The sequence below is a fragment of the Leucoraja erinacea genome, chromosome 25 (genome assembly GCF_028641065.1).
Source record: "Leucoraja erinacea ecotype New England chromosome 25, Leri_hhj_1, whole genome shotgun sequence".
NCBI lineage: Eukaryota > Metazoa > Chordata > Chondrichthyes > Rajiformes > Rajidae > Leucoraja > Leucoraja erinaceus.
In genome coordinates, this window is record NC_073401.1 from 2,003,190 (window position 1) to 2,024,924 (window position 21,735).

General features: G+C 46.0%; 1 protein-coding gene across 1 annotated transcript in view; it reads right to left on the reverse strand.

The window, feature by feature from the left end:
* The window catches only part of srrm4 (serine/arginine repetitive matrix 4), a 420,499-nt gene that overhangs the window by 79,139 nt on the left and 319,625 nt on the right, over nt 1-21,735 (reverse strand). Inside the window, exons 3-4 of the mRNA XM_055655573.1 lie at nt 16,255-16,332; nt 9,328-9,399 (exon numbers count right to left, since the gene is read on the reverse strand). Coding sequence (XP_055511548.1) covers nt 9,328-9,399; nt 16,255-16,332 — 150 coding nt within the window. The remainder of the gene's footprint in view (nt 1-9,327; nt 9,400-16,254; nt 16,333-21,735) is intronic.

Genomic DNA, 21,735 nt, shown 5'->3' on the forward strand with positions numbered 1-21,735 from the left:
TCTTAGTCCTAAATGGCCTACCCCTTATTCTTAAACTGTGACCCCTAGTTCTGAACACACCCAACATGGGGAACATTTTTCCTTCATCTAGCCTGTCCAATCGATTAAGCATTTGATATGTTTCTATAAGATCTGATACAGTATATTATATGTTTCTAAAGTATGCTATGATATAAGATGAAACAGAGAGTAACACTGCACGGAAACAGACCATTCGGCCCAGGTCAGCACTGACCATCAAGCACCTTTGACCATTAATCCTACATCAATCCCGTTTCTCCACTGCACACCCATCGATCTGCCGAGGTGCCTCGCGGCGGAGGCTTTCCCAAGGTGCCGCCGCCACGGTGCCTGTCGAAGGGTTATTGGTCGGCGGGACGTCGTCCGAAGGTCCAGCGATCGACGGACCGGGTACCCACCCAAAGGCTCAGCAGTCGATAGGAGATCGCTGCAGGCTTGTCGGACAGCAGGGCCGGGAACCGTGCAAAGGCTAGTTGGATGGTGTAACCGGGAGGGTCTTGGACTCGGTGGATGTGAGGAGCGTGGGCTGGTAGGAGGGTGAACCGGGGTAATATCTCCAGCGACTTAAAGGTCGGCTGCAGGAGGCAACCCCGGGACACAAAGATGGCTAGACGAGCGGAGGAGAGGGACAATACACAACAGACAATAGACAATAGGTGCAGGAGTAGGCCATTCAGCTCTTCAAGCCAGCACCGCCATCCAATGTGATCATGGCTGATCATCTTCAATCAGTACCCCGTTCCTGCCTTCTCCCCATTTCCCCTGACTCCACTATCTTCAAGAGTCCTATCTAGCTCTCTTTTAAAAGTATCCAGAGAACCTGCCTCCACCGCCCGAGGCAGAGAATTCCACAGACTCACCACTCTCTGTGAGAAAAAGTGTTTCCTCGTCTCCGTTATAAATGGCATACTCCTTTTTCTTAAACTGTGGCCCCTGGTTCTGGACTCCCCGAAGTTTCCTGCCTCTAGCATGTCCAAGCCCTTAACAATCTTATATGTTTCAATGAGAACCCTCTCATCCTTCTAAACTCCAGAGTGTACAAGCCCAGCTGCTCCATTCTCTCTGCTTATAACAGTCCCGCCATCCCAGGAATTAACCTTGTAAACCTACGGTGCACTCCCTCAATAGCAAGAATGTCCTTCCTCAAATTAGGGGAGCAAAACTGCACACAATACTCCAGGTGTGGTCTCACTAGGGCTCTGTACAACTGCAGAAGAACCTCTTTGCTCCTATATTCGATTCATCTTATTATAAAGGCCAACATGCCATTTGCTTTCTTCTCTGCCTGCTGTAGAGCAGGAGACCTGCAAACTCCACATAGCCAACTCCGGAGTTAAGTGTGGGTCACTGGAGCAGTGAGCAGCAAGTCAAGTGGCTGAGGCCCCAGTAATGCAACCTGAAATAGAATGTGCCAGTGTGCTGTGGTTGTATGAGGAAGATTATCCATTCAGGCCATGATTTTCGCTGAGCATTCGATTATTTGAATGCAATACAGTAAATGATAAACGGAAATGTGTAGAATCATAGAGTGCCACAGCACAGCAACAAGCCCATCAGCCCAGCTCATCCAGCCTGGCCAAGCTGCTTAATCAAGCACACCCCACCTGCCTGAGCTGGACCCATATCACTACAAACCTTTTCAGTGAATGTTCCTGTCCACGTGTCTTTAAGTGTCTTAATTTTACCGGTCTCTACCACTTCCTCTGACAGCTCATTCCCTATACTCACAACCCTCTGCATGAAAATATTGTCTCTCAGCTTCTTATTAAATCTTTCCCTTCTTACCTTAAACCTTTAGATTCAAGGGATATGGGGAAAAAGCAGGAATGGGGTTCTAATTGTGGATCTGCCGTGATCATATTGAATGGCGGTGCTGGTTTGAAGGGCCGAATAGCCTACTCCTGCACCTATTTTCGATGTTTCTATGTTTCTACCTTGTCCTCTAGTTTTTGACTCCCTTACACTGGGGAAGATTCTGTGATTATTAATCTTAAGAACGTCCCAGATAAATCTATGTATCTCCATAAGATCACCCCTCAATGTCTTATCCTTCAGGTAAAAAAGACCCAGCTCTGCTTTTTGCTCAAACCATCTAGACCCAGTAACAAGCTCGCAAATCTTTCTGGCACCCTTTACAGATTAATAACCTGGAGAAGCAGTAGAGGACACAGTACACTTTTGGCCTTAGCAACATCTTGTATAGCTGTAACATGTGATCCCAACTCCTGTACTAACTATCTTCAAGAGTCAAGAGTCAAGAGTGTTTTATTGTCATATGTCCCAGATAGAATAATGAAATTCTTACTTTCTCTCTTAAAAAGGGCTCTTAAAAATAGCGGAGTCAGGGGATATGGGGAGAAAGCAGGAACGGGGTACTATTTGGGGATGATCAGCCATGATCACATCGAATAGCGGTGCTGGCTACAACAAACCCATATATATATATATATACACACACACACATCTCTATATATATATATATATATATGTATACATATACACATACACATACACACATACTAAAAACAAACAAAACAGTGCAACAATAATAATAATAATAGTCTATTGCAGTTATGACAATAGACTATTATTGGTAAATAATGTCTATTGTCGATGCCAATGTCAATGACAATAATTGGTAACATTCTCATTGGTAAACTGGTCATTCTCCCCACTCTCACATGTGCCTGGATAAAGGATTTCCTCACCAACCGGCCCCAGACTGTGAGACTCGGCCCCCACCTCTCCTCCACTCGCAGGTTGAGTACCGGTTCCCCACAGGGCTGTGTGCTAAGCCCCCTCTTATACTGTCTCTACACCCACGACTGTAGTCCGGCCCACAACAACAACCGCATCGTCAAATTTGCTGACGACACTACTGTAGTCGGACTTATTTCAAAGGGAGACGAGGCAGCCTACAGAGAGGAAGTCCTGCAGTTGACAACCTGGTGCTCAGAAAACAATCTGGCTCTGAACACCAGGAAAACAAAAGAGCTCATTGTCGACTTCAGGAGGCACAGCACCGACTTAGTCCCCCTACACATCAACGGCGAGTGTGTGGAGAGGGTCAACACCTTCCGGTTTCTTGGCGTCCATATCGCTGCTGATATCTCCTGGACGGACAACACGACAGCGGTCATCAAGAAGGCTCAGCAGCGGCTGCACTTCCTGAGGGTCCTCAGGAAGCACAACCTGGACTCTAACCTGCTGCTGACCTTCTACCGCTCGTCCATCGAGAGCCTGCTGACATACTGCATTACAGCATGGTATGGCAGCTGCACCATGGCAGACAGGGAGAGGCTTCAGAGGGTAACTAGGACAGCGCAGAGGATCATTGGCTGCCCTCTCCCCTCCCTGATGGACATCTACACCTCCCGCTGCCTTAGCAGGGCAAAGAATATCATCAAAGACACCTCCCATCCTGCGTTTGGACTGTTCGACCTGCTGCCCTCTGGAAGGCGCTATAGGTGCATCAAATCCAGGACAAATAGACTTAGAAAGTTGCTTTCCGAGAATTATAACTACTATTAATTCTAATTCACACATGCACTGACTTCACTGCCCAACACCAAGGACTTCCATCTGTATATATGTACATATGTATGTAGCGCCGCAGAAATTGTGCACCTATCCCCCCTTCTCCCTTCGGTTTTTTGTTTTTCTGTCTCTTGTTTTTTGTGCTAACTTGTATGTATGCACTGAGTACGAGCAGCTTTCAGTTTCACTGTACATGTATAGTGACAATAAATGGCATATCATATAGACTATTATGAGGCTGTAGTGTTTAATAGTAAGATTAAATGAGAACTTACCAGTTTGAAGTTTGATCTGTATTTTAAGAGGAGTTACGATGAGGGATTACGTGAAGAACCCGTCCAGCCCGCATGCGCGACATACTTCAAAGCAGTGGTGTGGAATCACAGAAATACACAGTAATTGAAATAAACATAGTAAAGAAAAGGAGAGCTTAGATACCAGTTTGATCTCTGTTATTGAGGGTGGGAGCGGAGGGCACGTAATCCCTCATCGTAACTCTTCATAAAATACATATCAAACTTCAAACTGGTAAGTTCTCATTTAATCTTACTATTTTACCGGAGTCACGTGAGTGACTACGTGAAGATTTTAAAGCTCTGTGATTTAAAACCGTGTAAGTTCATACTTCACTCACTGCCGAAGTTTGAGGGAGGAAGTATGTTATCGTAATCAACCATGAATCTGTTTGTAAAAAACAATAATGGTGTTTATTAACAAACACAAAGAGCAAAATGCTCCCCTGGGCTAAATTATATATTTGCAGATTCTAATATTTTCTCTGCAAATGAAGCAAGTTCTGCCAACGGCTTATTATAAAAAGTTTGAAACGTTCGTTCCCCAGACCACCCCGCTGTAGCCAGGATGTGGTCTATTGGTACGTCCATTCTCTTAGCCGCCGACGTGGATGCTGCTCTGGTGGAGTGAGATTTATACATGTTAGTATTTATACCAGCGGCTTTCAGCACCTGCTTGAGCCATCTTGAAATGGTTTGGCTCGTTACCCAGCCATAAGGTTTCTTGTGGCTGACCTATAAGGCTTTTTCTCTCCCTCGATGGCTTTTAGTTGTGTCAATATAGTTCAGTAGGTGGGTCATCACACATAACCGTGGTTCTGGTGGGTAGGCCCGGAATTCCATGACTGGATTTGATGTTCCTGGCCTGCTCTGTTTGACCAGCCCCTGGATAGTAAAGGAGACATGGTCTGAAGTTATGATCATGTTGTCCAGTCGTAATAGGTCAAGTGACTGGACTCTTTGTGCTGACACTATTGCTATCAGCATTACCGTCTTCAGAGTTAATTGTTCCAGGGTGAGGGACCTAGCTGGTGACCATCCCTGAGGTATGTCAGGACCACACTGACATCCCAGATATGGGTATACCTTGGTCTAGGGGGATTGGAGTTAAATATCCCCCTCATGAGCTTGATCACTAGCGGGTGGCATCCCATGGCCTGTTGTCCTGGTGCCTGTATTAAATAGGCAGACAGAGCACTTCTGGCTGTGTTAATGGCGCTGTAGCTGAGTCCTTCATTATGGTGAAGGCCTGCCAGGAACTCCAGTACATTGGTTACTGTTGTGGTTGAGTAAGTGGTTCCCGTATCCGTACAGTATTTTTCCCACTTCTTGATACTTGATAAGTACTGTTTCCTTGTGGATACACGGTGAGATGCTGTCATGGTGTTGATGATGTTTTCTGACAATCCCAGGCCCAGCAGAGGCCTTTTCAAAATCTGCAACCCAGGAGTTTAATTATATCGTGGCATGGGTGGCTTATGCCAGATACTGGGTGACTTAGCAATTCTGGGCAACTGGGGAAAGTCATTGGGGTCTCGACGATCATGTCGAGGAGCACTGGGAACCATGGCTGTGTAGGCCAGTCGGGTACTGTCAAAATACCTGAAGCAGAGTCCATTTGTATTTTGCGTAGTACCCGACTGATGAGGCAGAAGGGAGGAAATGCATAAAAGAAGAAATTTCCCCAGTCCGGCGCGAACGCATCTACCGCTGCTGCTTCAGGGTCTGGTTCCCAAGCGACATACATAGGAACCTGGTGATTTAGTCTGGATGCAAATAGATCGATATCTGGCGTGCATATTGCTTGGTAAATTTAGCAAATACTTTGGGATTTAACATCCATTCGGTGTTATCATTGAATTTGCGTGACCTGGTGTCTGCCACTATATTTAGCTTACCTGGCAGGTAAGTTGCTGATAGCCAAATATGTCTGTCGACACAACATTGCCAGATTGTGTTGACCAATTTGTCACAAGACATCGATTTTATGCCGCCCATATGGTTAATATAGGCCACCACCTATATTGTCTACTTGTAACCGAACATGCAAGTGATGCATATTTGTTGAATATGCTTTTAATCCATAAAATGCACCCAACATTTCAAGATCATTTATGCCCAGTGTAAGTAGTAATGATGACTCTAGGTTAGTACATCTACCACCTGTGCTGGATATGGAATTAGTTGCTCCCCAGCCTTGAGCACTGGTATCTGTTTGAATATTTAACGTAGGGTTAACACTGATGATAGGGCTGGAACTATGCCAAATGTTCTCTACCCACCACTGTAGCTCTGATATTGCTTCAGTGGGTAATTTCATGATCCGGCCAAAGTGATCTGCATGTCGTTTTAGTGCCTGCACTTTTGTTCTTTGTAAGTTGCAGTTGGTTACTGTTGTGGTTGAGTAAGTGGTTCCTGTATCCGAACAGTATAGAGGTCCAAATTGTGTAGCTGGAAATGCTGCTACCATTTTTCCAATTACTCTCACCACTTGTCGAATGGTTGGTCGATTGTTGACCATTAAATTGTTACGTGTTTGTGCCAATTCTGCTGTTTTGTCTTTTGGCAGAGTTACAGACATGTGGACTGAGTTAATTGTGAAGCCCAGATAGTCCATGGTTGTGGATGGCGTCAACTTAGATTTATCTGGATGTAAGACAAATCCCAAGGTTTCAAACAATTGTTTGGTAACTGACACAGCTGATATAGCCAGTTCCATGGTTTTGCCTATTATTATGATATCATCAAAATATGCCATGACAATATGTTTTTGTTTTCTTAATATTGCCAAGGCTGGTTTTAGTATCTTGGTGAATAATCTTGGGGCTGATGTTAAACTGTTAGGCAACGCTTTAAACTGCCATTGTTGCCCCATCCAGGTAAATTTCAGGTATCTGCAATGATCCTTATGAATGGGTACTGAATAGTAAGCATCTTTAAGGTCGATGCTTGCCATGAAGTATCCGGTTGTTTGGCAGTTACAAACGATTCCATTTTGAAATGTATATACTTAACAAACATATTTAGTGAAGTTAAGTCAATGATGATGCGACATCCACCATCTTTTTTGGTTTTAGTGAATATGTTAGAGACAAATTCCAAGGGTTCATGTTTGGTTTTTTCAATGATACCCTTTGTAATTAGCCTCACCAGTTCAGCTTGACCCTCTCATTTTTCTTTAACTGAGAGGGAAAAGACCCTTTGGGGTGAATGCTGAACTGTGGCAAGTTTTCTAGAGTAAACTCTATTTTGGATCCACGAATGCTGTTGAGTATATATTTGTCATTCGTGATAGACTTCCATGCTTGCACAAACAGGTGTAATCTCCCCCCTGTTAGTATAGAACCCCCACTTTTTATATGCTGGTAGGAACTAGACCCACCTACCTCCATGGTTACGGGTGTTTCTTCTGTCTCTTTGTCGGACGTTGAGTTTTCTGATGTGTTGTCTGATGTGTTGCTGCTGGTTGGGGGTGGCGCATTTTCCATGGGGTCCGCTCTGGGCCTTGGCCTAAAAAAGGCTTGTGCGGAGGTGATGTGCGTACCCCGAGCTTTCACCAGTCCCATAGGGTTGACGTCGACTGGTGGACGCGGTGGGGTACTGCCGCTTGGGTTTAGTGGGTTTGCTCGTCCCGGGGCCTGCCCTCATGAGACCAAATGTTTTGGACTCCTCCTCCATGTCCTTTACTTTTTTGGAGAGGTCCGTGCCGAAGAGCAGGATATCCGGCTCTGTGGTCGGCGTTTTGCACAAACCCGCGAATTTCGGGTTGAGGGCAGGTCGTATAATCTCCTTACGGAGGTTGTTAATTTCGAACTGGGTATTGCACGGCAGTGCGAGTGTATCCTGCTGATTCGTGGTCATATCCACCCCATCCACGGAATGAGCATATGAAGTGATGGCTGACGTCAGGAGCCTGAGGATCCGCTGTAGTTTGAGCTCTTGGTTGTGGATGTTTGGCTCAATGTGGCCCCATATTTGGCTATTGACAGCCGGCACGTTGATCGAGACGTAATTCTCTGGGGCAGAATACAGCTCTAGGGCCTCATTAACTACCTGCTCTTGTAGGGGCTTGAAGGACAGGTAGTTAATGCTGGCCGCCAGTTTTGGCTCTACTGGCCGTCCTGCTCGTGGAGCTGCCACGTAGCGGTCTACCACACCCAGCAGCTCTTCCTGGTCCTGTACCCCAAGCGTACTCCCGACATCTTCGGCCAGTGACCCCTCTTCTTAACCAGCCTAGCCCTGGTCGCCAAAGCTGCCCTCGGATGAGGGGGAAGCGATGGCCAGTGCGTTGTGAGGCACTGTGGTGGGAGTGCCTGAACTCCCTTTGCGAGACTGCTCCATCTCCTGAAGCAAGTCTTGCTGGAGCATTTGCCCCACGAGCCGCTCCATGCGGCTCAGGCGGCTATCTCTGCCCCGAACGGGCGGTGAGACATCCCCGTCCGAAGAATCGGATACCACCGGCCGGTTGGTCTTCCGTGCTGCTTTACATCCACCCGGCTGCTCAGGCTGCGCTAGCGGGACTGGGCTCGGCACGGTGTCGGGGACGGCGGATCGCTGGGTTAGCGGTCCTACCGCCTCTTGCCCCCCACTGATGGAACGCTCCTCTGTTGGAGTCGAACGAGGGGCTGACTTCTTGGCTTGTCTTCTCTTGCTCATGTTCTTCCTGCTGGGACAAAACAAAACACTTCTTTTTCGGAAAAAACGACCTCAGAATATCGAAGTTCCGTCTTTTTTAAGCTGTAGCGGGAGCGCCTGGCTTCCGCTGCGTCGCTGTTGTACTGCGTGAACACTCATGTCGCGCATGCGTGCTGGACGGGTTCTTCACGTAGTCACTCACGTGACTCCGAAGTAAAATAGCCTGATGGCTGTAAGGAAGAAGCTGTTCCCGAAGTTGAACGTTTCAGTTTTCAGGCTCCTGTACCTTCTCCCGGATGGCAGTGGAGAAATGAGTGCGAAGCCACGATGGTGTGGGTCTCTGATGATGCCTTTTCGCGGCAGCGACTCCGATAAATCCCTTCGCTAGTGGGGAGGTCAGAGCCGGTGATGGAATGGGCAGTGGTCGCTCCCGGACGTTCAAGTTGCCGAACCAGGCAATGATGCAATCGGTCAATATGTTCTCTACTGTGCACCTGTAGAAGTTCAAGAGAACTTCACCACCTTGCCCACCTGTGTTGTTACATTCATGGAATTGTGTACTGGCACCCCCAGGGTCTCTTTTTTCTAAAACAGTCCCTTTTGCCCTATAATTTACTGTGTTAATCCAGCTCTGGTTTATCCTACAAATATGCAATACCTCTCTGCATAAGCTACAGTAACACAGACAACACATGTACAAAAAACCACTGGAGCAGATCAGACCTAAACCTTGATCAACATTAACTTGAAAGCTTGGAGCAGCCACCCATTCTGAGATGAACATCCAACAGCTGGCTCATTAATTTCCTGTTGATATATGATAAGTATTCATATTTTTTACCTGTTTCTTTTGTGCTTCTTGGAACTTTTCTTTTTCTTTTTTCTCACTGGGGCAGGACTGCAAGAAGGGGACCTGAAATAGAACAGGAGAAACAAGACCATTAACAAAGGGAACATATAATGCAAACTTTACAGGCAATGTGTGAAAGAAGACAAAACCTGCTTGTTAGAACAATGTGTGTGGAAGAGCTGCAGATGCTGGTTTTTCTTCTTCTTCTTCTTGCCTATGGCATGCAGAGCCTAAAGTTGTACGACAACTTGTTCTATTTGATCTTTAGCTTGGGCACGTTGAGTTGATTGCATTAGTCGAAACAGGGTGGACCACGTGAAGGTTGCAATCTCCCACCCCGCCGGTTTAAATCGAAGATAGACCCGAAATATCACCCATTCCTTCTCTCCAGAGTTGTTGCTGCTGTCGCGCTGAGTTACTCCAGCATTTTGTGTCTACCTTAAGTCAGAACAATGCCTTCTTCCAACATACAGAGTCTTCACTAACGCACCATGTGTAAAATAGGTCGACACGTCGTGATGTGCGATGTCGCGCGCAAATCACGTGTCATGACGCGTCATCACAGCCGTCTGGTGCGCGTGACGTCATTAGAATACCCTGCGGCGCATGGCAGGATGTTGACGCATGGTGACATAACCATGCATCACCATGCAATACACGTGAGATGTCGGGACACCAATGCATCAGCACTTTCGTACGCGAGCGCGCGAGGATTTTGTTCCTGTACTAAATCCTGGAGCATCACACGATACCGCGCGCCACCGCAAACGCAAACGTCACCATGCGAAACGTATGCATGCGCCATGCGCCATGACACGTCGACCTAATTTACATAGAACGCGTAAATGAGGCTCAAATGACTGCCAAGTGGGACAGGCCCTTGGGATACAAATAACGTGCATTCCAAATTCTTAATACTTTATTAACCTATGATCCCCATTTGACTTCAACTAACATAAGTTAGAAATGTCATGCTTTATTTACATGCATGATTTATGAATCACTTTTGTCTGAATTACAACAAGCTGTGTCGGGTTAGAGGTTGCGGAAGAACCTTCAGCAAAACCATTACCACCCTCCAGTGTTTGACTGAAAGATACAGCCCTTGACCCACCATCCACGCTGACTACCAAACATCCATTCACACTAGTTCTATGTTATTCCACCTTTTGCATCCACTCTTTACACTCTAATGGCAACTTTATGCAGGCAGATTAACCTACAAACCCACACATTTTGTGGATGTGGAAGAAAACTGGAGCATCCAGAGGAAACCACATGGTCACAGAGCGAACGTGCAAACTCCACAATTCAGCACCTGAGATGAGGATCAAACCCAGGTCTGTGTTGCTGTGTACAGCAGCTCTGCCAGCATTGCCACTGTGCCTGCCTTAAAGTAGGAAAGGTAAGTGCCTTAATGATTCAGTCACCAAATACACACATCGGAGACTTTCTGCTTACTGTTTACTAATTGTTTTATCTATGTTACATTTGCTACAATAATCAATGGCTCTCTAAATTGTCCATCTTTTACTTGTATGCTGCCTTCAATTTCCTTTGGTCGCCTAATTCTCCCTTGTAATCTTTCTTCCTCTTTGGAATTAAAAGATCCCGCGTCTTCCAAATTATTCCCAGAAACTATTGCCATTGTTGGCCCTGCTGGGGTCCCTTGGGGTTAGCCTCTGTATTTAGCTTTATTCAATAGGAATACCGACACATCTTTTCCCTTTCAAACTGCTGGTTGAATTTGATCATATTATGGTCATTATCTCCTAGGGGTGCCTTTACCTTAAGCTCCCTAACCAAATCTGGTTTGTTACACAACACAAAATCCAGAATTGCCTTTAACCTCGTAGGCTCGATCACAAGCTGCTCTAAGTGCCATCTTGTAGGCACTCTACAAATTCCTTCTCTAGGGTTCCAGTATCAGCTTGGTTTTACCAGTCTACCTGGATATCGAAACCCTCAATGACCAATGTAACATCACCTTTCATACATGCAATTGTATTACCTGATGCAATTTGTATGCTACATCCTGACTATTGTTCGGAGGCCTGTATATAACTCCCATCAGGGGCGTTTTACCCTTGCACAGTGTCTTTGCTCTATCCACAAGGATTCCACATCTTCTGATCCAACGTCACCCGTTGCTAAGGGCACACTTCATTCCTTCCCCACCCCCTGTGCCCACCTCTCTGGCTTTTCAATAGGATGTGTAATCCTGGATATTCAGCTCCGATCCTCTATCTTCCACTTTCATCTCCGTGATGCCCACGATGTCGTACCTACCATTTCCTAACTATACTGTAAACTTATCCACTTTGTTCTGTATACTGCGCACATTATAAATATAACACCTTCAGTTCAGTATTCTCCAACCCTCATCTCACATTCATCCCCCTTTTACCTGACCTTAGACTCTTAGAATCTTAGAATCTTATAGCCTCTCACCTCCACACTCCATCACGCTTCCCCTCTATAGATTTTGGACATTTACATCCAGTCTTAACTTCAAGCTTCAATCCTTGTCTTTACTTCTCAATTCTATACCTTGGTCTCCAACTTTGTTTCCCCATATAAAACAATTGCTTCAATCTATTGGAATTTAATGACCAGTCGTACCTTAATCATCTTCCCTTCCAACTCACGTTTGCAGACGACACAACTGTAGTGGATCAGGCCCACAATGTTTAAGCCAAATATGAGGCCTAGTGAAACTGATCTCATCTGCCTGTACATGGTGCATATCCCTCTTTTCCCTGTACTTACATGTGCCTATGTAAAAGCATCTTAAACACCACTATCGTATCTGGCTCCACCACCTTTCCGAGCCCACACCACTCTCTGTGTAAAAAACTTTCCCCTGCACATCACCATTAAACCTTTCCCCTCTCACCTTATGGCATGGTGGAACATCAGTAGAGTTGCTGCCTTTTGGCACTCGAGACCCAGGTTCGATCCTGACTATGGGTGCTGACTGTATGGAGTTTGTACGTTGTCCATTTGCTCACATGGGTTTTCCATGTGTGCTCCGGTTTCATCCCACAGTCATGCAGGTTTGTAAGTTAATTGGATTTTGTAAATTGTCCCTACTGTTTTGGATGCAAAGCTGGGTTAACTAGTGTTCGGGTGATCATTGGTCAGCGTGGACTCGGTGGGCTGAATATTGTATCTCTAAACTCAACTAAACTAGACTATCCTCTCTGGACACCAGGGGAAATGGCTGTGGCTGTCTACTCTATCTAGGCTTTTCATTATAATATATACATTGTATCTACTTCTATTAAGTTTCCCCTCCATCTCTGACATCGCAAAGAAAACAATTTAAGTCCATTCAATATCTCCCTGTAGCTGAAACCCCCTAATCCAGGGAGTATTCTGGTAAACACCCTCTGCCGTACCCAGATGTGGCGTCGAAGGACGACAAGCCGAAGCAAAGAAGTGAAAGCCAAATAACCAAACGGAAACAAAGCCGAAAAGCCAACTAACTGAAAGGGAGGGATGCCTTAAAGCCAACTCACTGAAAGGCTGCGTAGCCTACAAGCCAACTCACGAATGGCCTCTCAGCCGAAAAGTCAAATAGCGGACATGACGTCGCCAGGGGGGCGGCACTTGTCAGCGATTGGTCCAGACCCCCGCGTCCATCACATCACTGGCTGGTGGAGACGGGGTGGGGGTCATTTTCCCACACAAGCCATAGGTGACTGGGCACTCTGAACCCGAGCACCAAGCTGCAAGCGGCCGAAGGAACGCATCCCTCGGGACAGCCCCCACTCTCCCACGGCCATGCCCGCCCTCCCCCTCGTCTCCCCCGTGTGGCCGCACTGTGACGGGCTGTGTGTCGTCAGCGCCGGGTGGAGCAGAGATGTGGGACAGGCTGGTCCCTCCGCCCACCCAGAGTCACTGACCACGATGCACCGCCATCAAACCCCAACCCCCACACACGGGGTGATTCATCCCCCACCCCGGCTGCGGGGACAGATGGCTCAGTACATTGGCAGCCATAGTAAATCACTTTTAAAACATGGGGTGATACACAAATTCCCTGGTGGGCCAATGACAAGTGTGCATGACAACAAACAACTTTATCTCCTCCCACTGCCCCCCCCCCCCCCCCCCCGACAACAAGAAGCACGTGTTATTTATTGTTTAAACACAGTAATACCTTCCTTTTCGATATGTAATGTTCTTTTTCAGCTTTTCAATGTCAGCAATTCAAAGGGATTGATCTTTGTTTTATTTTCGATAGTTAAGATTTTATTTCCAAAGGTCATAGACCTTGCTCTAGTATCTTTGTTTTTTTCAGCTTTTTGACGTCATGTCCACTCGAGATATTACCCCGTCAGATTGTTTCTCTGCTTAAAATCTGACGGGCAATGAAAATGACGTCGAAAAGCCTCTGTGGCAATCGCAGCAGGAACACGTCTGACTCCACTAATGCAGAGCGGCTATGGAAGTTGGCAAGCTGGCACTGATAGTGGTCCATGTGAAAGATCAGCACCTACCAACAATGAAGGCACTATGAAACCAGCTGCCGCAAGCCCTTCCCACAGGACGGGGTCGGCATTAAAACTCAAAAGAGAGTTACTGATTTAAAAACAAAAATGGTACATGTATAAATAGTTCTTACATTCAGGAACCTGGTTAATTAAGTGGTGGGATTATGTCCCTGTCCTAACTATGCCTTTGCTTTAGCCTGTGGTTACATCCATTCTATTCCTCCCTCGCAAAGATGTGAGATTTCATTAAGAGCACACGTGGATGAATAGATTCACGCGGCATGTAAAGCGTCTCTTCCTTGCGCGCAATACATGAAGCCGATGAAATGAGACAACTGTCACACCAAAGCGACACAAAATGCTGGAGTGACTCAGCGGGACCGGCAGCATCTCTGGAGAGAAGGAATGGGTGACGTTTCGGGTCGAGACCCTTCAGACTCAGTCTTCAGGTGTGAAGAATGGTCTCGACCCGAAACGTCACTCATTCCCTCTCTCCAGAGATGTTGCCTGTTCCGCTGAGTTACTCCATCTTTTTGTGTCTATCTTTGTTTAAAACAGATTACAGATTATCTGGTGTTTTGTGCGTGGGTGCTTGTATGCGTTACGCAGGCAACCAGACGCTATTACTGTGTTCGGGGGGGGGGGGGGGGGGGGGGGGGGGGGGGGGGGGGGGGGGGGGGGGGGTGGGGGGGGGGTGGGGGGAGTGGGAGGAGATAAAATTGTTTGTTGTCATGCACACTTGTCATCGGCCCGCCAGGGAATTTGTGTGTGTGTCTCATGTTTTTAAATGATTTACTATGGCTGCCAATGTCCCGAGCTGTCTGTCCATGTGGCCGGGGTGGGGGGGTGAATCACCCGGTGTGGGTGTTGGGGGTGAATCACCCGGTGTGTGTGTCAGGGTCCAGGGGTTGGGGTCCGATGGTGGTGCATCACGGTCAGTGACCCTGGGTGGGCGGATGGACCAACCTGTCCCACACCTCCGCTCCACCCGGCGCTGCCGACACACAGCCCGTCACAGTGCGGTCGCACGGGAGAGACGAGGTGGAGGGTGGCTGTGGCCGTGGAGAATGGGCGCTTCTTCAGCCGCTTACAACTTGGTGCTCGGGTTCAGAGTGCCCAGTTACCAATGGCTTGTCTGGGAAAATGACCCCCACCCTCACGTCTCCCCCGGCCAGTGTTGTGATGGACGCGGGGGTCTGGACCAATCGCTGACAAGTGCCGCCCCCCTGGCGACGTCATGTCCGTTATTTGACTTTTCGGCTGAGAGGCCATTCGTGAGTTGGCTTGTAGGCGATGCAGCCTTTCGGTTAGTTGGCGTTTCGGCAAAGCGGCCTTTCGGGGAATTTGTTTTTAGGCGTCCAACTCTTTCGGTTAGTTGGCTTTGTACGCTTTCGGTAGTTGGCTTTTCAGCTTAGTTTCCGTTTGGTTAATTGGCTTTCACTTCTTTGCTTCGGCTTCACGTCCTTCGACGCCACGTCCGCACATGCCCTCTACACCCTCTCCAAATACTCCACATCTTTCCTGTAATGGGGTAACCAGACGGCATCTAATTCTCCAAATGCGGTCTAACTAAAGTCCTATAGAGCTGCATCATGACTTACGGACTCATATATTCAATGCCCCTAGAAATGACGGCAAGCATACCATATGCCTTCTTTACCACCCTTTCAGCTCATTCTGCCACCTTCAGTGAGCTATGAACCTGGACTCCAGGATCCCTCTTCAGATCAATGCTGTTAAGGGTCTTGCCATTAACAGTATATTCTTTCCTCACATTCAACCTCCCTAAGCCCAACACCTCACACTTGCTGTGGTAAAACTCCGGTGTGTATGGTGTGTGGGGGCATTACTGAAGTCTGCTCAGCCCTTCCACATGCAAAATGTCTGGGCTCAACTGTTAAACTTTTAACAATGTTAAAACCCCACTTCATGGACTCTTTCTCCACAGCTATGGAAGACTTTGAGGTTTAGTCTAGAAGTCGCCCACACATGGCTCTTTCATGATGAGTGGGGGAGAATGGGCTGGCAAAGTATCTGATCTCATCCAATGAACACTACTACCCCTTCACTCATCTCTGAATCGCTCATTATTGATGAGAGGTGAAAGATGAAGGGAAGCCAACTCAGTAGAAAACCCGGATCTCCGGCGCTGCGAGCAGCAACTCAACTGCTGCACCACCGTGCCGTGCCGCCCAACTGGTGCACAGGGTATAGGCAGTGCAATGGCAGTGCTCTAACTTGAAGGAGTAATGCACAAACCGACGTTTACTGCACAGACATACTATGCAGAGTGACTGGAGAAACATGCACAGGATGCCTGTTCTCCTTTGACAATGGATGGAGACGGTATCAACTGTGCAGGGAATTCCGCCACTATTGTGTTTGGTGTGCGAGCTTTGCCTGACATAGAAACACCCACCGTCTTCGCTTGTGCTCAGATTTCTTCTTCTTTTTCTTCCTTTTTGACGCAGGGGGAGGAGAATGACCTGAACAAGATCTGCGGAAATAAGAGAAGGAAATCAATAGGATGTAAACCCACAGTTTATTGATACTTAAATTGCAATATTAGAGCCACAGACAACAGAAGATGATATTGGAGTTGAAGCATGGGTTTTCCTTTGGGGACTAACTAGAAAGTCTTAAAGCGATCTTCACTGTAGTGTTTCAAGGTTCAATTGGCCAGGCAGAGTAAGATGTCTGCAATCAACATCTGTGAGGAAAAAATTTTCAGCTTGATGAAGGATATTCTCTGAACTAATCGATGTAATCAGTAATGTGTTCAATCATATTCCATCCTGATTGGAAGTTTGTTCCTTCATCTCTGATAGACACAAAATGCTGGAGTAACTCAGCGGGACAGGCAGTGTCTCTGGAGAGAAGGAACGGGTGATGCTTCAGGCTGAGACCCTTCTTCTCGACCCGAAACGTCACCCATTCCTTCTCTACAGAGATGCTGCCTACCCTGCTGAATTTCTCCAGCATTTTGTGTCCCTTCGTTGCTGCTAGATTTAAATCTTGCTACTTCTTTCCCATGGAGAGAGAACATCATGAAAATAAACTTTGGCAACTGAAGAATTACCTTCCCAATGGGCCCCGGGGAAGGGCCGGCAATGCCAGGCTCTCCGACACAGCCCACATTCTGCAAGATGTACAAGGCAGGTGGCATAAAGCAGAACACAGGGAAAGGGCAGTGGGGTTGGGCATGGATGAACTCTTTACCTGTTACATTCATATCATAGAGAAAAACAAATGGTGTTGTCAAAACTAGCTGCTGAAGTTGTATGTCATCTGGACAATCCCAGGAATAGATTCTGACCCCCTGGCTTATAACATCAAATGTGCGCAAAGAAACATTCCTTATGGTGAATGGGACATTGAAAGATGTCAAACACTGAAGAACAGCAAATGGGCAAAGTACGAGACAGTCAGGCTGACAATGGGATGAAGTGAGGAGTTGCCTGTTTATTTGCTCCTGCCTCAAACCCATATTAATTCTCCAAGACTTATTTTATAGGTCAGCCCATGGAGAGCGGGCATGGGAGGGAGAATAAATGAAAAATGGTCATTATTAGAAGCTGACGGCCTCGTGGCAGTGATCTCCACACATTTACAAGGCTCACGAAGCACTGATTTGTGCGGCTTATGGGAGAGGTCATTTCATTGACGTAAGGACGGAGCCTGCCTCAAGTGTGCAGGGAGCAGCAAGAACAGTGTAGGCCTTAGGCTTTTGTGTCAATGAAGTTCTGTTACTGAAGTTTTTCATCGCTTTCACAGAACATTTTTAGGGATACTATTGGTTGTTGAAGCTTTGATTTTATTTGGTTGGCATATGTCCTTTACAATTTTGTCAGCCAGAAATGTGTTAAATGTGAAATCTGGACAAATTAGGTGGGTGTGAGATCGAATACTGGGTGTTTGCATCAAGGACTTGGCTGAAGTGGACTTTGATATGGTGCTTTCAGTGGGAGCTGACTGCTGCTTTACAATAAGTTCTGAAGAAGGGTCTCAACCCGAAACATCACCTATTACTTTTCTCCTGACATGATGTCTGACCCGCTGAGTTACTCCAGCTTTTTGTGTCTATCTTAGGAGAAAACCACCATCTGATGTTCCATTCTACACATACATTAAGTTCATCTTGATTATTTTCCCTCAATGGGGTGCGGTCTTAGGTGTTTGGGACTGTTGCTGACTTTCACAGGACCAAGTCATCTATGCACCTCATGTTGGAGAATTGCAAGAGTCCTATGCCCTAACCACCCACTATCTGTTCATTATGTCAGGGAGTTCCTGCTGGTCTTTCAGGTCCCTCCAGAGCTTGATTGAACGGGAGCGAACCTGAGCAGGCACCTACCCAAATGTGGGAGGTTCACTCCCATCTATATATTTTTCTGGAACGAAGGAAATAGGCAACATTTCGGGTCAAAAACCTTTCTTCCACCCGAAACGTTGCCTATTTCCCTCGGTCCATAGATGCTGCCTCAACTGCTGAGTTTCTCCAGCATTTTTGTCTACCTTCGATGTTCCAGCATCTGCAGTTCCTTCTTAAATATACATTTTCTGCTCACCTTCGGGATTCCCACAATCACACCCTAGTGTAAACCACCCCACTGCCCTCAAACTCATGACTGTGTTCCAGGATTAAGAGACAGATTGTGGGCTGCTGTTTAATGCTGATACGGTTCATTGTTGGTAGGAGCAGAGTTGGCCCCACTGGTCAACAGAAGGTCCAAGGGGCAACACAAGAACAACAGCACAACCATTTTCTGTAACTGTGAACATTACCTGAAAGGATACTAAAATGGAAAAATAATGTTTAATACCCAATCTGTAACTGTTACTGGCACCTTTATAAAGGCAACTCTTCACACCTGTATCCATGGAGCATGGTTCAGTCATTCAGTCACTGTGCTGGGTCCCAGTTCAACATCTCACCTCAAAGGCAGCTACCCTGCCCTTACTCTACAATGGAGTGTTAATCAAAACTTTTGTACTTCAGTCTCAAGAGTAGGACCTGAAATTTGAACCTCTTGGTTTTGATTGAGCCAGTCAAAATGATTGCAGCACTCTGGCCTTATGAAGGTACAGCAGGTCCGATCGTTAGCAGACCAAGCAGAAAAATAGAAGAATTATTTAGATCAAGAAGTAAATCTAGTGTACTGACAGTGGTCAGGCAGGTTGATGTAATAGGGTGCACAAATCAAATGTCCAGGGCAGAGTGACAAGCCAGTGACACGACCCCCTTAACATTAACATCAGGGAACAGATTATTCTTTCTCCTGTGAGTTGTTTATTATCTTCTACTGCTACATTCCATGACTTTACTGCTGGCCACATGTTAAATCTGCCAGCCAGAGGCACAATGATGAAACTCACCACTTTACTTGCTGTCAACTTGCTCTCCTGTGGTTAGATGACGTATTAGATCTTTGTAAGGATATATAGCCCAGATTCCACCAGTGTGGAAAATAATCTAATGAATCTCTGGCATATCACCCCACTAAAACAGCCATGTAATTCTCCCCTTATTAAAAACCTATGCTCAATATATTCACCCCCACGCTACCTGCATCTCCTTGCTTTCAATGAACTTGTGTTCCCTGACAGAATACAAAATAAAAGTTCATCTTTTATCATTATTCATCAAAAGGCACATAATTATTTTGGTAATAAGAATCACAGATGCACAGAGCCTCTTGCCCAGAGCAGGTGAATCGAGAACCAGAGGATATTGGTTTAACGTGAAGGGGAAAAGATTTAATAGGAATCTGAGGAATAATATTTTCACACAGGGTTGTGGGTGTATGGAACTAGCTGCCAGAGGAGGTAGTTGAGGCTGGGACTATCGCAACATTTAAGAAACAGTTAGACAGGTACATGGATAGGACCGGTTTAGAGGGATATGGACCAAATGTTGGCAGGTGGGTCTAGTGTAGCTGGGACATGTTGGCTGGTGAAGGCAAGTTGGGCAAAAGGGCCTGTTTCCACGCTGTATCACTCTATGACTCTAATTAAAATACATTTAAAATACAAACTAAAAAATTTGTATAGATTAAAGATACAGCGCGGAAGCAGGCACCTCGACCCACTGGGTCCACACTGACCAGCGATCCCCGCACATTAACACTATCCTGCACACACTGGGGACAATGTTTACATTTACCAAGCCCATTAACCTACAAACCTGTATGTCTTTGGGTTATGCATATATAGATTATGCATCTTAATGCTGGAGTTTGATCAGATTTTTCTGAAGCAAAGTTGAACTATTGAATCACAGGATTCAATAACAATAAAGGATTCAATAAGAAACATGTTTATTGCACCATTTATTTTTCAGCAATGCTGTAAATGACCACATCTGCACACATTTGTACATCTAGATTAATGGATGTCCATTTAATTCACCGCACTGTATTTACAGAACCAAATTTGGAGCAATTTTTGTTATTTGTGGATAAAATGGCAGCATATAATTTTAAACAGATTTGTTCCTTACCTATAATTTTATATATTGAAGTACGGAAATAGTTATGGGACCAAGTCGAAAGTAAAAATTTGAGGCTTTAATGTTGATTGCTCATATTGAGTTAATGGTACTAGAATTATCTGCCCCCTTCATTAACATTGTCATGCATAGTGTGTGCAAACTCACGCCAGCCAATTCAATGTTTGAACGGACAGCAGACAGCAGGTAAGTTGAGGGACTTTTTTTGCATCTGTGCATTTTTTATAAAATTCATTTATGGGATGTGGAAGTTGCTGACAAGGTCTGCATTTATTTTTCCCATCTCCACTTGTCCTTGAGAGTTGATAGTGAACCAGCATCATGAACTCCTGCTGTCTGTAATTTGTTCTCTGACAGCGGTGTTAGAAGAATTCCAGGGTCTTGAACCTGCATTAGTGATGAAGAGATGTGATATTTCTATCCAATTCAGGGCTGTGTGTGTCACTGGGAGGATGAATTATTGTGAATTCTAGTGTTTCACTTCGCTAGAAGTCCGGGAGCCTGGGTAATAAATTGGATACATTTCTTTCCCAAACCAATGCAGTGTGAACAGTACCTGTGACCTGACATGTGATAAATAGGGTGGAACACACAACAGGCTCTCAAGCTGCACAATTGGGCTTGTCCTCACTGGATGTTCTGGTGCTAATGCAGATTCATTGATAATAATTGATCGCTATCTTCAATGAAAAACTCCATTACTAAGCTACCATGTAACTACCAGGATGAGGGCAAACTGGATAGTTTAGGTTAGTTTAGAGATACAGCATGGAAACAGGCCCTTTGACCTACCAAGTCCGTTCCAAACAGTAATCCCTGTACACTAACACTACCCTACACACACTAGGAACAATTTACATTTATACCAAGTGAATGGACGGAAAAGGAATGGAGGGTTATGGTCTGAGCGCAGGTATATGGGACTAGGGGAGAATACGTGTTCAGCACAGACTAGAAGGATCGAGATGGCCTGTTTCCGTGCTGTAATTGTTATATGGTTAATTAACCTGCAAACCTACACATCTTTGGAGTGCGGGAGGAAACCGAAGATCTCGGAGAAAACCCATGTAGGTCACAGGGAGAACGTACAAACTCCGTACAGACAACACACGTAGTCGGGATCGAACCTGGGACCTGGGACTATGGCGCTGTAAAGCAGCAACTCTACCGCTGTGCCACCATGCCGTTAATTACTTAAGGAGACGGAAGAAGCCAATGTAATTCTCCTGAGACCCTAGGAAGTGGATATTCGATGAGGTGCTCAAACTAACAATGTTTTATTTAGAGTGAGGAAGGAGATGATTCCAATATTGCAAGTGTGTGCGACTAGAAGATGTAGACTGACAAAGACCGTCACTCACACTCATGTTGTTATTATCGATATGGAGAACC